General features: G+C 35.8%; 1 protein-coding gene across 1 annotated transcript in view; it reads left to right on the top strand.

Annotated features, from left to right (window-relative positions):
• Maoa (monoamine oxidase A) overlaps positions 1-16,653 on the top strand; it is a 55,711-nt gene that overhangs the window by 22,865 nt on the left and 16,193 nt on the right. The window contains exons 4-8 of the mRNA XM_051142540.1: positions 10,076-10,180; positions 10,864-10,955; positions 13,416-13,557; positions 15,606-15,755; positions 16,398-16,557. Coding sequence (XP_050998497.1) covers positions 10,076-10,180; positions 10,864-10,955; positions 13,416-13,557; positions 15,606-15,755; positions 16,398-16,557 — 649 coding nt within the window. The remainder of the gene's footprint in view (positions 1-10,075; positions 10,181-10,863; positions 10,956-13,415; positions 13,558-15,605; positions 15,756-16,397; positions 16,558-16,653) is intronic.

The following is a 16,653-nucleotide window of genomic DNA, read 5'->3' as shown; positions in this document are numbered from 1 at the left end:
CACAGTTTGTGAAAGAACGTGCCTTTTTCTTTTCACTTCCTTACTCTTTCAGTCCCATGTTTCTTTTTGTATAGTTTAAACATTGAAAATTTACAGGTATGTACTCAGATGTACTTTCTAGTCTCCTAGTTATAACCACTTTAAGATTTTGACAGGGACACAATGCCCTATTCATCCCCTCTCTCTCTTTCACACACACACACACATACACACACACACACTTTATTGTGAGTGTATGTGTGTGAATATATGTGAAGGCCTGTTCATCAACTGTTTTTCACCTTATTTGTGAGACAAGGTCTCTTACAGGAATCTGGAGCTTACTGATTCAGCTAAACTGACTGACCAGTAAGGCCCAAGGATCTGCCTGTCTGTGCCTTCCTAGTGCTGGGATAAGTGGTAAGGGAAGCATTAGATACTGAGTGCTTATTGGAGTGATTAATTTTTACATTCATAAATAAGATGATCCATCATTACATTTGTTTAATGAATGAGTTCCATTTAGTTATGCAAACCCTTTGCTAATTTTTGCAGTGTGTAGTGAAGGAGGTGGTGAGGGAAAACCCAGAAAGAGCCAGTACAAGCATTTTCAGGACCTACTTTGATATATAAATTGACATTTGTGCATTCTCACTTTCTCCTGACTTTTCACATCCTCTCTAAATAAAACTGGCATCAGAAATATGCACCAAACATTTACTTTTAGAGAGTAATGTAATGAGACTTTATTTGAAACTTCAGAAGCTTTCTTGATAGTAACGTCCTGGTAAACATTTTTTTTTTTCTTAGTGCTGGATTTTCTATTCCTCCTATGGCTATTTACTTCAGGTTTCTAAACTCAAAAGCTTTTCAGAATGTGTGTGTAGTAGAATACTAAATACATGGTGTTGCTAAGAGATGAGCTTTGTTTCAGCCAAAGTGTCCTGTAGAAGACAAAAGATCTTCTTTTGTGTTACTTTGTCTCAATATCTTATGACCTTGTTTTTGACCCTTACTTTAAAAGTGTTCCTTTTGAATGAGGGGTATTTGATTTTAGGATTCTTTTAGCATCTTTCCTATATTAATTTATACTTTGTTTCTTTTGTCTGAAGAGGAAGTTGGATTTTCACGTTCAACCCTTTTCAGACAGAAACCTTGTTAGCTAGTACTCTCCCACCTGACAAGATTGGTGTTGCAATGTGATTCTTTGTATCAGGTATAGACTCAAAACCTTTTCACCTCTAGGTCAAATTAAAAAAAAAAAGAATACTTTTGAAAACCTAGTGGGTCTTGGCATTCTAGTGACTGTTACTTCCAAGATGAGAAAAAGTTGCAAGAATGACGGTAGTTCAAGGTTGTATGGAAATAGCAGAAAAAAGTTTTGAAATCCTCATCAATAACTATCCTTCTTAAATATACTTTGAAATTAAAAAACAGAAATAATGACAAAAATGCCAATACTTAATATATAAGCAGTCCAGTAATATTTCTATAGAACTTCGTTTTATTTTTGCTTTGCATTTGGGTTTCATGCAGTCAAGAAAAATTCTCAATGGAACCATATAGATATTCTCAAATATTAACCGCTCAGTATAATGTACAGCTTTCTTCTGAAGGCTAGGAAAATAAGTATTTTCATTCTAAAAGATTGTTCTCAACACTTTCAAACAATGTGAATGGTTACTAACATCTTCCATTTCATTCCATTCCCATAACTTTACTGCAATTTGTCAGACTCACATGATACACGTGTAAATCACAAGCTGATATTTAATTTTGTGTGCTTGCCAAAGTACACTGTGGCCTAGTTTCCATAGCTGTATTCAGGAGGTAAATGTCTCAATTAAAATCAGAGTTCATAGACAATAGGAGGGAATCCATTTTAGTAACAATTGCTGGCTAGTGTGATAAAAGTAGATCCTGGAGCACAGAAATGAGAGCAGTTGCTAATTAATTATTTACTGATGGCATTTACTGATGGTCCCAAGTACCCATGGCAATTAAAAAAAAGAACTTCTCTGAAGTACAAATACTAGGAAGATTATACTGGTATAGTCTGATGGCTCCAAGCACACTCATCTTCATACTTCACACCATCATTGTCTCCATCATCATGATCCTAAGAATAACCAGTAAAGCAACTTCTTCCAGTACAGGGGCATACCTGCATCTGCCCCATCACTGGAACGTATAACATGAACACACTCACCTAACAATTTGGCTAGCAAACTCTGCTCTGTCTTTGGTATTTTTGACCTTCTATGGCATACTTTCTCACTTTGTTGTCTTGTAACAAGGGGGGAAGTGCTCATGGCAGAGATTCTGTATAGAGTCCATGATGCCCTGAAGTTTTACCTAGGTGTGCAAGCCATATCAGTATATTTCAATTGTTCCACTCAGTGTAATAAGATAATGTATTCTCTTGCCAGAAAGTTGCATGTGAAAATGTCTTCTCATAGGTTATAGGTAGAAACTAAATGTTCTGATTATCATTGCATTTCTTTCATCTCATGTTTTTCATGCTGTCTCAATCTTCTGCCAGTGCCAGCCAGAATGTGAAAAAAATCTGGGGAAATATTTTCTGTTTACTTTATAAAGAACACCAATCTAAAAACGCACACTGGGGGAATTTGGTAGTGAGATAAAATTTGGAAGTACTCCATATTCTAAACTTATATTAGAGAGTTGAGATTTTCATTAGCAGATTAGAAGTCCTGCAAAGTCAGGTAGTAAAAAGGAATACTTCACTATAAGCCAAGAATTGCCAGATTTATGGCCCTAGAGCTCATTTTTTCATATAGCATCTGGAAAGATTAGTGTTGGAAATGTTAATGTATGAAGTGATTTTAGAGATTTACATTCCCAAAGAGACTTCTGTCTTTCCTTATTTATTTCATCATCTTCCACATAGTTCTAGTAAATTTGATAGTAACATGGGAAAAGTTTGTATGTGGAACTGATAGTAAAAGTTAGTACTGAGTTAACATTTCACTAGAAGTTTTCTTTAGGCAGCGAGGAGTGCAGAAAGAGGGACTTGTCTGTGTTGAAAATGACCAGACATTTTCTGGGAAAGCTAGATGTGATACAAGCTAGGCTGTAAAAAAAGCAGAACCCTCTTTATTTAATGAACATTTATTGGAACTCTGCTAGTCACAAGGCAGTATAAATATAAATGTACAAGCACATTTGAAGCATAATCTGTCTTCTTTGGTGCATTGAGAAGAATCTGGAAAGTTAGCTGTGTATATAAATCAGATTAATTTAGTGGTGAGCCTGTCAAAGGTCTGGGGCCATTAATGTTCTTATCATTCAGCAGAGGATACACAAGTGGTTTATGACCTAGGTAGCTAGGTGAGATTCTTTTTTTTTAAATTTTTTTTATTAATTTATTCTTGTTACATCTCAATGGTTATCCCATCCCTTGTATCCTCCCATTCTCCCCCCCCCCATTTTCCCATTATTCCCCTCCCCTATGACTGTTCCTGAGGGGGATTTCCTCCCCCTGTATATGCTCATAGGGTATCAAGTCTCTTCTTGGCAACTTGTAGGTGAGATTCTTGAGGTTGCATTTTTCCAGGTCATTGTTTGCTCATACCTCTGACTTCCAGTTCTAGGAGCGTGCCTGATAAGTTTTTAAAAGAGGATCTAGCTCAGTGGCATTGCAGGCCTGATGTTGCTGGGCTTTAACAGGGTTTAACCCCAGTGTATCTATACATACACGCATATACATACCTCTCTACATGTATGGGAAGAACAATATATATTATAAATGACTGAATATCTTCAAAGACATATATAACTTAAAGAATCATCCAAAACTATGCAAATTATATTACCTTATGATGCATCTTACTTAAGATGATACAGTGTTACCTGGGAGCAATGATAGCAAGAGAAATCACACATGGAATTATAGTATATTAAGATGTAAGAAGAGCAAAATGGGTAATTCTCTAAAAATATTAGGAAGCCAGGCATAGTGATATAGGCCTATAATCCTAGTGCATAGGTAGTTGAGGTAGGAAGATCTCAAGTTTGAAGATAGCCTGGGTTATATAATAAAACTCCATGCCTTCCCACTTCCTAAAAATAAAAATAGAAAAGAATAGGAAATGAACATCTCCAACAGAAAGGATCATTTCCCTTACTGTTCTGGGTTGTTTGTTTTGGACAGGGTCTTGCTGGTTTAAAATTTGTAATCCTCCCACACCTCAAGCCTCCCAACTGCTGGGAAAGCAGATATATGCTATAACATCCAGCTTTATTATTTTTGAAATTTAATGAACATAAAGGCAAAACAGAATGACTTTGCAAAATTAAATATCTGTATAATTTTGACTTTCCATCATTCAAAGAATGGCATTGCTTGTGACAATAGGTATAGATAATGAGGGAGACATTAATATAAATGCTATAATGTAATAATTACCAGCCATTAGTGAGCATCAGGATGAACTACTGTTTATTAACAATATAAGTTCCTTGGTTTTATATCCTGATATAGTAGTCCTAGAGATAGGATCCTTATACTCCACATTTAAACAAACACCCATACTCCAGAAATACTGTAAGTAAAAATTGCTTGGGGTATTGGTGGAGGTTGGAGAGATAACTTAATGTTCAAGAGCACTTGGTGTATAATACTAATCTGAACTTAATTGATTGCTGAAACTGACCCCTAAAGATTATCCTCTGACCTCTATATACATGCTTTAGTATGTGTGAGCCTACACACACACACACACACACACACACACACACACCACCACCAACAACAACAAGAACAACAGAGCTGGAACCCATAATGGCTTATGATATTCACAGTTTCTATATGTTTGTTCATCATGGTTTCTCAGTTTTGATATTTTAGATCAGATAATTCTTTGTTGTAGAGGGCTGCCCTTTTCATTATAAGGCGTGAACATCATCCTGTGCCCAATTATAACAGGCAAGACTATCTGCCAACATTAATAAATATAGCTAGGATTTCCTAACTACCCTTTTATCATAAATTAATGGCATCTGTAAAAAAGGGAAAATACTTTTTACATGCTGCACTACAGTGGTCTTTAATTACCCAAGAACCTAGAGAAAAAACTTGTATTGCTTTTTATCTTTATTGCTTTATTTTAATTTTCTGTATATAATTAGAATCCCTTGAGAAGGATCACCTAAACATTCATTTAAGCCTCTTTATTCTTGATGTGACACTGCCAATTATACCTTAGTGTGATTCTTTTTTTTCTAGAGACTAGCCTACTCAACTTAGGTATCCACAGTATTAACTGGTTGCTGTACAAAACTTGAGATGGGGTAAAAATATTATAACCACCAGTAAACATGCAGAAGTTGTGTGAGATGTAAACCATAATGCGTTCTCCTGAACAGAGGGAACAAAGACATAAAAAATGCAACTATAGGACTATGTAAATATAATAACAAAACTAGATGGTAGATAAGTTGCTCAGGGAAATAGGAAATGGTTGGGTTGAAAAAAAAAGGTTGAGGATTGAAGACTCAATGAATCAAAGAATGAAGAGAGACTCTTGTGCAAATAGGTGGATATTTGGGAAAACTAGTAAAATGCATTGGGGTGCATCATAAAAAGGCAACTGCTGGCTATAAGAAGGACACTGATTATCTTAGGGAAAAGGGCTCCATGAATTTTGTTGAGGGGGATGCAGGTCACATTGTAGGAAAGAAAAAGATATAAAGAAAGAGGCATCATTTGAGTTTGATTATTAAGAGAGGGATGCAGATGTGAAGGTGTGGCTCAGTGGTAGAGTGTGAGCTAAATATGCTAAGTTTTTGGTCATGAGGCCCAGTAGAAAAGAGAAAAGAAAATCAACAAGGAAAAATGAAAAGAGAATGACAATTTAAAGAGAGCTGTTTCCATATAAAATATGAACGCTTTTTCTAGGTAAAATGGAAGTTATTTATGTTTGAGGAAAACTTGGCTACATGCATTTATAAGCAGTAAGAAAAGTATTTTGTTAACTTTTAAAACAGCATAATGGCTTTATCTGAATCAATGGATTTCTTTTTAGATGATTTCTTTATTTATTGCATTACGAACTATAGGAAAGATTTCCTTAATACATGTTGTTACAAAACAGGGCCAAGCTAAGAAATGGAGAACATGTTACATGTTATCAGAAATTTAAGAGAGAATCATGCCTAAAGGAAATTTCTTGAGGATATATATCTAGCTTGACCAATCCTGATGGTGATAAAAAATGTTCTACATCTTGCCTATAGACTAATACTATATTGATATGCTAATTATGAACTGTACTAACGTTTGGCAATATGTTGTTATTGAGGAAACAGCTAGAAATAAGTATATGCTCTCTGTGTTATTTCCTAAAATTGCATGTGCATTTCCAACTATGATTATTAAAAGATTTATTTATTTAAAAAAAACAGTGACACAGGCAAGTTCCAAGGAATTCATAAGTTTGAAAACATTTTTTTTGTGTGTGTGTTTTAAAAAATATTTTATTTAAATAATTTATTCAGGTTACATCTCAATTGTTGTCCCCTCACTTGTATCTTCCCATTCCCCCCTCCCACTTTGACCCTATTCCCCTCCCCTAGACCTGTGACAGAAGGGGACCTCCTCCCCCACCATATTAGCCTATCAGGTCTTATCCTGGAAGCCTGCTTATTCTTCCTCTGAGTGCCACCAGGCCTCCCCACCATGGGGAAGTGGTTAAATAGGGGGCACCAGAGTTCATGTCAGAGTCAGCCCCCAATCTCCCCACAACTGTGGGGAATGTGCTGTCCATTGGCTAGATCTGAATAGGGGGGTCTAGGTTTATTGCATGCATTGTCCTTGGTTGGTACAGTAGAAAAACATTTTTTTTTTTCAAATCAGAGATCAGTTTTATATATGACTATTCTTTGAGTACAAATTAATTTTATAGAGGAAATATAGGTTTTGTTTTTGAGTTTTCAAGCTAGGGAAGAATTGTAAGTCTTCCCCAGTTATTAATCCCAGCCTTTCTGCTATTCAGAGCTTTTTTTTTTTCCTTGTGTAAAATGTTTCTGTCAATTTTTTTTCACAAAATTTGTTAGCCTTTCCCAAAGAAGGCCATGTTTCCTTGACAGGCATACCCCTGGTGCCTTTTTCTCTGTAGTTTTAATCTTTAGAAACAGAAAAGATACATAGAGAAGATTTGTAAGTTTCACATGTGAGAGTTATTTTTATTTTATTGGGGAAGTTTAAAATGCATCTGAAATAAACCTATCTCCACATTCCATCAACCATTTAGGAGTGAAGAAAGCATATTTTATGAAGAAAGACTTGAAGGGAGGAAATTAGCCTCATACTATTTTGTAGCTACTGTCACTAGGTTTTAGTTTCTTTACTTATAAAATGGAAATATTAGTAGTCCTTTCTCCCACAGAGCTGATGGGAGCATTACATGAGATAGTACATATGAAGAGTTTTGTCCACTGCCAGGCATTCATGGAGAAAGCTCAATAAATGTTGGATGATGGCAGTGATAAAGGATTTGGAGTCTTAAAACTTGTTCTGTAGCATTTCAACATAACATTTTCTGATAAGAAATCGGATCACATAATCAACCAATGTTCTTTGAGTTTGCTAGTGGAAAGGAAATTTACTTCTTTGTCATTTAATGGATGCCATGTATTTTTACTCAGTTGTCAAGGTGGGGAGACTACTCACATACTGTCATGCCTTGTACCTCTACCTTGATGTAATTTTTTTCTTGACCCTTTTTGAAATTCTGGTGCAACTTTTGATACTTTGCAGTGCATGAAGTTGATTTTCTACAGGTATTTATTAATAGAAATTCAAATTTTCATGAGGAATTATACTAGCAGAAAATATTTGGGCTTTATGAATATTGAGAATTCATATATTTTTAACAATAATTGTCCATTGGTATCTGTAGAGGATTGGTTGTAGGACTTCCTATGAAAACCAAGATATGGAGATCCCTAAGTGCTTAAATAAAAATTGTTATTTGCATATACCTTATTCATATTCTCCTGTACACTTTAAATTATCTCTAGATTGATTATAGTATCTAGCATATGTAAATGCCATCTAAGGTATACTATACATGTTAAGTATAGATATTTTTTAAATGCATTTTATCTGAATTTGGTTGGATCTGTAGATGAAGAACCTGAATAACCACTAAAGGAATTAAATGTGCAGATAGTAGTACCTTATAAATGTCTCAATATCTCTGTCTCTCTGTCTCTCTCTGTCTCTCTCTGTCTCTGTCTCTGTCTCTCTCTCTCTCTCTCTCTCTCTCTCTCTCTGAGACAGGGTTTCTCTGTGTAGCTTTGACTGTCCTGGACTCACTTTGTAGACCAGGTTGGCCTCGAAGTCACAATGATCCGCCTGCCTCTTCCTCCCGAGTGCTGGGATTAAAGGCATGCACCACCACGCCTGGCTTTTCTCTCTTTTTATAAGAGTCCACCTTCTACTTACCTTTATTTGTCACACAATAAAGTGAGATAAATGACTTCTAAATATAAAACTATCTTGACATTAGAAATCTTAGTACTAAGCTATACAAGCCAACTTGAGCTAATAAAGGGAACGTATGAAGCTGCAACATCACACTTCAGAATTTAAAGAAAAGATTCTGAAAATTAGGGACAAGAATCATGGTATTTACATCACGTATCATCTGTTTGGCATGCTGTCATAGGGAAGAGAACCCACACTCTTCTGTACTTGGGTTATGATAAACTACAGGGTCAAAATTTCCAAGAGTATATGATTAGCCAAGTTCAGATCACAAGCTCATAGCTGGGCTAGATCAGGAGTTGGGAGAAATATAATGTATACCTATTTTAATGGCAGTTGGGTCCATCTTACATAATAATACAAAGAGGAGGGGTGGCAATTTCCCAGAAGGAAGCCAGAGTACATCTAGAAAAGAAAAATGGATGTATAACAGACCACACTGGTAAATGCCTGTTATTCCACACTGCTAATAGTCTGATTCTTTACACCAAACACAATAGTCTAGCCAGTCTTTATTTAGACTGTGAAAAGCTTTAAAACTTGGTCTGAAACTTGACTTGTATGTATCTAAAGATGGTCTTCCATTTAAGTATGCTATCACTCACATATGATAATTTTTCCAGAGAGATTCAATAAGAACATTATGGCTTCAGCATTTACACTAAAGTGAGTTTCATCTTTATATACCTATTTGTCCAAGTAAGTAAAAATTAATCAAAAGGTATAATTTTCTACAAATTAAAAACAGCTAACACAACATTGGGAGAAATTTTAGTAATCTTATTAAAATTAGGCTTGTTTAGGTAAAATATATTTAGTTTTCTCAAAGGTAATGTCTGATATAGTAGAGGATCTTGTTGCTTTGAAAATGGTTTAGGTTGAGGTTGGAGGATGGCTTAGCAGGTATACTGCTTTCTGTACAAGCATGACCTGAGATCAGACCCCCAGCACTCTTGTACAAAGGCAGACACAGTCATATGTGACTATGATTTCAGGGTACAGATCCTAGAGGCTTGATGGCCGGTCAGTCTGGTCAAACTAGTGATCTTCATGTTCAATGGCAGAACCTGTCTCAATAAAATAAGGTGGAGTACAATCACAGAAGATATTCAAAGTTGACCTGACCTCAATGTATGTACATGTAGGCAATTCTGCCTGCACACATTTGTGGACACACAAACCATAATTTATACCTTCTCCTTCCCTCCCTCTTTCTCCCCACTGTCTCTGTCTCCCAAACCCCCCAACACATACACACAAAAATGATTTATAGTAATTGGTTTAAAAATTTTAATTTATTTACTTATTTTATATAACCCTGGGAGTGGAACACAAGGCATGATATATGCTAAATAAACACTATACCTTGAATAACATCCCCAGCCCTCTTTTTGCTTTTTATTTTTACCACAGAATCTTACTGAGTTGTTCAGACTGTTCTTGCATTTGGAATCTTCCTGCCTCAGCTCCCTGGCTTATAGTATTATAGACGTGCTTCACAGCTGGTTCCTGTGGTTTTAGAATGCCATGTGACTTAAGTATTATCCACTTGAAATTGATTTCCCTTATTTTTTTATGTTCTAGGGGAAGACTTACCCATTTCGTGGTGCATTTCCACCTGTGTGGAATCCCTTGGCATATTTGGATTACAACAACCTGTGGAGGACAATGGATGAAATGGGAAAAGAGGTAAAATGTATGCTTGGTTTGCACATAACATATTGCTGAAGAAAGAAACGGATTAATATCCTTGCAAGCTACAGAGGACATTGCTGATTTGCACTGATATGTGCCCTTTCCAGTGTGCTCAACAACTGTGCAAAAGAGAAGGATTTTCAATTGGCAGATGGAGAAAATAAATACCAAGGGTTTATGTAATTTACTTAAAGCCATGCAGCAAGGAAACCAGAATTCAAAATCACTCTTGATTATACTACTGTATGTGTGCCTTCATCTCTATGCATCTGAGCATATATATGACATATTTCTGCCAAATATCTACTTACAGTTATGCATCTACAGTGCTACTTTAGTAAAGGAGGGAAGGACTTTCTGCCTCAGAGTTTATTTATTCTCAAATTTCAGTTGGGGGCCTAAAATGGGTGTGATCTTCTAATAATAATATTGATAATGATCATCACCATTCCAAGTACAAATATATTTATAGTACTGTAATTGTGATCACTGTTATTAGTATTGTTTGACAATAGCATTAAGGCATAAATTACAGCTCTATCTCACCTCTCTATGGACTTCCAAGCCAATTACAGAGAACAAGAAACAAGTTTCTAGATGTTCACATGAAGGTTTCTCGGAAGAGAAGTGTAGCACAGTGGTGGCAGTTCCCTTCACTCATCAGTGTTTCGTTGCAGATCCCCTTTGATGCACCATGGCAAGCACGACATGCTGAGGAATGGGACAAGATGACCATGAAAGATCTCATTGATAAAATCTGCTGGACAAAGTATATTTGACTCCTTAAAATCTTATTTTAAAAATCTTCCCCTCCGATCCTTTGTATCCTGTCTTGAATGGTGCTGTTCTTAGCAACTTATAGTGAAAATTAAGAAATATAATAACCTTATTAGTCATAACAGATTTGAACAAAAATGAATAAAAACTTAAAGTTAATGCATACAGTAGAACATCTTTGGATAAAAGGGTTATATCCTCAATAAAAAATAGTGACTACATTTTTATTTTATATAGAGGTTGCCTACAAAAAGAGTTTGTAAACATATTTATAAAATGAAGCTCAGAGGCTAGAGAGATGTCTCAGTGGTTAAGAGTACTTGAGTGCTACTTATCAAAAGGCTCTGAGTTCAGATCCCAGAACCCATGTTGGGTAGCTTACAATTGCCTCTACCTCCAGTACTATGGGATCTGACCCTGTTTTGGTCTCCAAAGGACATCCAATAAATGTGGCACATGTCCACTCCCCTTTCCCCATATTCAAAAATGAAAATAAAACAGATAAAATAATTTCCATATAGATATAGATGTGAAACTAGTCTGGATAAATAAAAATGTAAACCATATAATGGTTTTAATTTGAATTTATTATTAGCTCGGTAACTTACTGTTTACTACTGCAGTCATGATTTAATGATAAGGATACCTCCTAAGAAATATGATATTAGTCAATTTCATGGATAAATAGTCCAGAGTGCATATGACTAGTAGGCTGTAGAATCTTATGTAACCACTATCATATATGCATGGGCCATAGATCAAAATGCTATGTTGCACATGCTTAAATTTATTTTACCTGTATTTGAATTGGCAAATATAACATTTACATACTTGTTAGCATTTATTTATTCAGGACCTTCTATGTGAAGACACTATCAAACATTGATTGAGGATAGTGGTGAATTTGTTAGTGTTTAGCTTCTACCCTTATGCATTGTATATTCTTCTAGCAGGTAAGATGAACATTGAACATATAATTATATAGTGTTAGCAGGAATCTCAGGTGGTCTAAGGATAGAGAAATCATTCCTTGATACAACATATGTTAAAATGGGTAGCTAGAGTAGCCAAATTGGCAAGCTCCAAGTTCAGTTGAGACATACTCCCTCAATAAATGAAGTGCAGAGAAATCCAGTAAGGGAAGACACTTGGATTTGACCTCTGCCCCCTGCCCCCTGCTCCCTACCCATTGCCCCCTGTCCCCTGCCCTATGCCCTCTTCCCTCTGCATGGAGATGAGTCCACACACATGTGAGAATATACACATACATGCACACCACACACTTACATACCAAAACAACAACAGAATGTACCATAGGGGTGAAGAGGAAGGTAGGGACTATAAATGTGGTGGGAGAATATGTTTTAGGTGGCCAAAAGTGGTGAGATGATATCTTGTAGGCATAGGCTAAGGTTGGGGTAAGTTTGTGGTTTGATAATGTGGTAATAGTAATATCTTCCAGCAATAAGCCATAGTACCTTATAAGAATGACCGAAAAAAGCATGAGGAAACAGGATGGATCTATTGTTCCACAACAGCATCTTTCAGGAATGGCATATTGTTAGGTTAGGAGAGAGTACAAATTAACTGTTGTAATTGAGACGTTGGGAACTACCTACAGAGAGAAGAATGGAGATGATAATATTAAAGACTTAATATCTTCTGGGAATGAGCAAGATAGAAAAAGAGAGGTTCAGACCTGTGAGTGATGTGAGTAAATAGTATCTTCTAGGCAGAGAAAATAAGGAGAAGCTTTTGGAAATGGCCTGAGAAGGAAAGGAAATTGGCACATTTAACAAGTTAATGTTCAGTACATCTGGAGCATAGAGCAAGTAGTGTGAGGAGTAGTTGAAGTCATGGGTTAAGCAGACTGTGACGCATCTCTTATATTGTCTACACTTAAGGTTTGAGGCATTTCTCCATTTTAGGCCATTGAAGATTTCTTTAATTTTGTTTTTAAACATTTTTGTTTTTAGTTTAGTTTTGTTTGTGTTGTTTTTGCTTTTGTGAAATTAGGTTTCATTATGTAGGCCAGCATGACCTCTAACTTGCTATCCTCTTTCCGCTGCCTGTTGCATGCTGAGAGCATAGGCCCTGTTACCGTGCCCATCTTACCACTGAAGTGTTGGGGAGTTTTGCTTGTTTGTTTGGTCTTTCAAAATAGGGTTTCTCTGTGTAATAGCCCTGGCTGTCCTGGACTTGCTTTGTAGAATGTTTTTTTTTTTCCCTAAAATAATAGAAACATTTTTTATTCACACTACATTGCATTTTATAAAGGTGCATTCCCATGACTTCTGCATGTACTTTAATTATGTTATTATTGATGTATGTGTGACTGGTATATACATTTCACAGTATGCATGGAGGTTAGAGGATAGCTTTTCGGACTTGATCATTTTTTTTCCTCCTGTATGCATTGACATGTGATTTTTCACTCTTATTCTGTGAACAGAACTGCTCGAGAATTTGCTACTCTTTTTGTGAATATTAATGTGACTTCTGAGCCTCATGAAATATCTGCCCTGTGGTTCCTGTGGTATGTGAAGCAGTGTGGTGGCACCACTCGGATATTCTCAGTCACCAATGGAGGCCAGGTATACCTTGTATATTTTAAAACTAACTTGCCTAAAACAATTCTTTATAATTCCTTCATTGTTTATAATCATTTCTGGTAGTATAAAATGATCTAAAAATATGTCTGAAATATTCCATTTTGAATTAATTATATCTTAATAATTAAGTTCCTTCACTTAAAATGTAGGAAAATGAAGCTATTTATGGAGAAGCAACTAAACTACTAAAAATAAGTTAATTTCCAAGAAAATTGTAGGGCTTATAGAATTCATGTACTTATAACCGACTTGTATATAGGCTTCTTAGCCCACCTGTTTCTCACAGGTATTCTTTCATGTTAACTTCTACAGAATGGAAATTACTCTTCTAATTCACACAAGTAATCTGTGTCCACTCTTTTCATAATAAGTTCTGTAGTTTGGATTTTATAATTTAGCAGTCCTCTTGAATTTGTTTTTGGCATTCTTATACTCCCATTACTAAGAAGTAAAGACAGTGAATTCAATATGTAATAAACTAACAACAAAGCCAGAATTCTAAACCCCAATTCCTTAGACTCTGACATTCATTGTAAACATCTCCCTTATCCAAAGAGAATATCTCTTATCTAGGACTGTTATGCCTGAGTAGGATGAAGTTAATTAATTAGTTGCAGTTTTAAGTTTATGTTGTTACCTGAATCCGAGAATTCTGAGTGCATTTTATGAATGTAGACTTTATCTTCAAAGTAAACTATTGGTCCCCCCCAGAGATCTACAAAAGTCCTCAAATTGTTATTGTGATAGACCCCTGGTTTTGGCAAATAAAGAACTGCATTTTAAAATGTAAACTAGTGGATAGAAATTCAATAATACTTTTTAAAACTAATATTTTACTTTCTGAGCTATCTTACTCATGGGTTATTTGTACCCTCCTAGACAAGCCCTATATGACCTTTTAGAAAGTAGAGTTCGGATTTTGAATCTCAAGCCATTATCAAAAAATATTTTAAAATACCTTAACATTTACACTTTTACAATTTAATATAAAATATTCTAAACACAGAAGGGTAGATAGAATTAGTCCATGATTTTTGATTATACTAGATTTTAAAGCAGCTATTTGGAAACATAGATGGGATTCTATATTGAATGACTCTAAATTCTTCAGAAAGGATACTTCATAAATTATGTCTGAACCACTCTGTGATCATTTTTATAAAGAACTTTGGTGATCTCACTATTGCAAATGTTACTGCATAGCTACATATAAGTGAAGCTTTGTAATTGTCAGCTGTGGCCTGTCCCTCATTTACAGACATCCATTTCTAATCACTCAAAGAATCTTATAGCAAGCTAAGAATATTTCCTATGTTGAAACCAAATATGTTGTATTAAGAACTTATCCTATTGGATTATACTTGTGCAGTATCCATGCCGAGAATAGCAGATTACAGATGGCAGAACACTTCTGATCCTATAGTGCTGCTTAAGAGAAATAATTAACAATTCTTAAAGGAATAAACAGATGCTTAGCTATCAATATTCTTCTTTGACAATGAAACTTACTCAAAAGCTGCAATTCAGGTTCCCAAGACCTGATTTGGCTATTTTATAGGGTGTGTTAACTCTAATAGCACCCTAAGCCTGTTCTCTTAGACCCACATTATCTATAATATAACATTTTCTATGTCCTTATCTGCTCAGGCAAGTAAATCCAATAGGAGTTAGAAACCACAGCCCTTAGAATCAACATAGTTTTCTCACCTTCCCAGGACTACTTACATGCACCATACTCATAGGCATGCTATTTGCATTTAATCAGAGCAGCATTGTAATAAAGAACATTTTTCCTGGTCTCTGATTTTATATGCTAGTAATGGCTTTTTCTTGCTAGAAGCTGTGCTGCGTGAGGATGGTAATTAAGGTACCTTGACTTACTCTTTTTCTGTCCTAATGATTCTTACCACAATTGGCTGTTTCAAGGCTAGAAGTCTGGCATTGACATTCTTGGAGTTTTACCAACTAGTGGCAAATGTTCCACGATTCTCCTTTCATAACTTTCCTTTTCCACTTACCTTCTCCAATAGGAACGGAAATTTGTAGGTGGATCTGGCCAAGTAAGTGAACAGATAATGAAGCTCCTTGGGGATAAAGTGAAGCTGAACGCTCCTGTTAATTATATTGACCAAACGAATGACAACATCATTGTAGAGACACTGAATCATGAACACTATGAGGTAAGCCATTATAGGCAAAGGAGTTTATAATGAATACGTTTTATGCTATTTGTAACTTATTATATATAATCTAATCACTCATATAATCAACTCTAGCAGTGACAGACTTGGTTTACTTACTATCCTTGTTTGCTTTTCTGTTGCTGTGATAAATACCATGACCAAAAGCAACTTTAGGAAGGAAAGTGTTTATTTGGCTTACAGGTCCTGATCACAGTCCATCATTGAGGGAAGTCATTGCAGGAATTCAAAAAAGAGAAGCAGGAATCATTTACGAATGGTGCTAATTGGCTTGCTCCCATAACCTGTTCAGTTTGCTTTTTTACACTACTCAGGACTACCTGCACAGGGGTGACACCATCCACAGTGGGTTGGGCTTATCTTATATCAATCATTAATCAAGAAAATGCCATACATATTCCCATAGGCCAGTCTGATGGAGGCAGTTCCTCACTTGTGGTTTCCTTACTCTAGTTTGTGTGAAGTTGACAAAACTTACCAGCCCACCTACCTTCCTTGTTCTATTTTGTTGCTTCACAGTGGCTTGATTTGGTATGTTTTTTTTTTCTGTTAAATGATGCTTCATACCTTCTGCAAAGGCTGCAGCTCATTTTAAGTGATATTTTGCATATTGCATTTCAGTGCAGATATGTAATTAGTGCCATCCCACCAACTTTGACTGCCAAGATCCACTTTAAACCAGAGCTTCCACCTGACAGAAACCAGTTAATTCAGCGTCTTCCAATGGGCGCTGTCATCAAGTGCATGGTGTATTACAAGGAAGCCTTCTGGAAGAAAAAGGGTAGGCTGCTCTTATTTGTGTTTAAACTATTAAGAAACTATATTTTATGAATATTGAATAGAATATGCTGAATACAAAAAGATAAGTGTTCAAATT

This window comes from Acomys russatus, chromosome X, assembly GCF_903995435.1.
Source record: "Acomys russatus chromosome X, mAcoRus1.1, whole genome shotgun sequence".
In the NCBI taxonomy this organism is placed as follows: Eukaryota; Metazoa; Chordata; class Mammalia; order Rodentia; family Muridae; genus Acomys; species Acomys russatus.
This window is presented reverse-complemented; position numbering and strand designations above follow the sequence as displayed.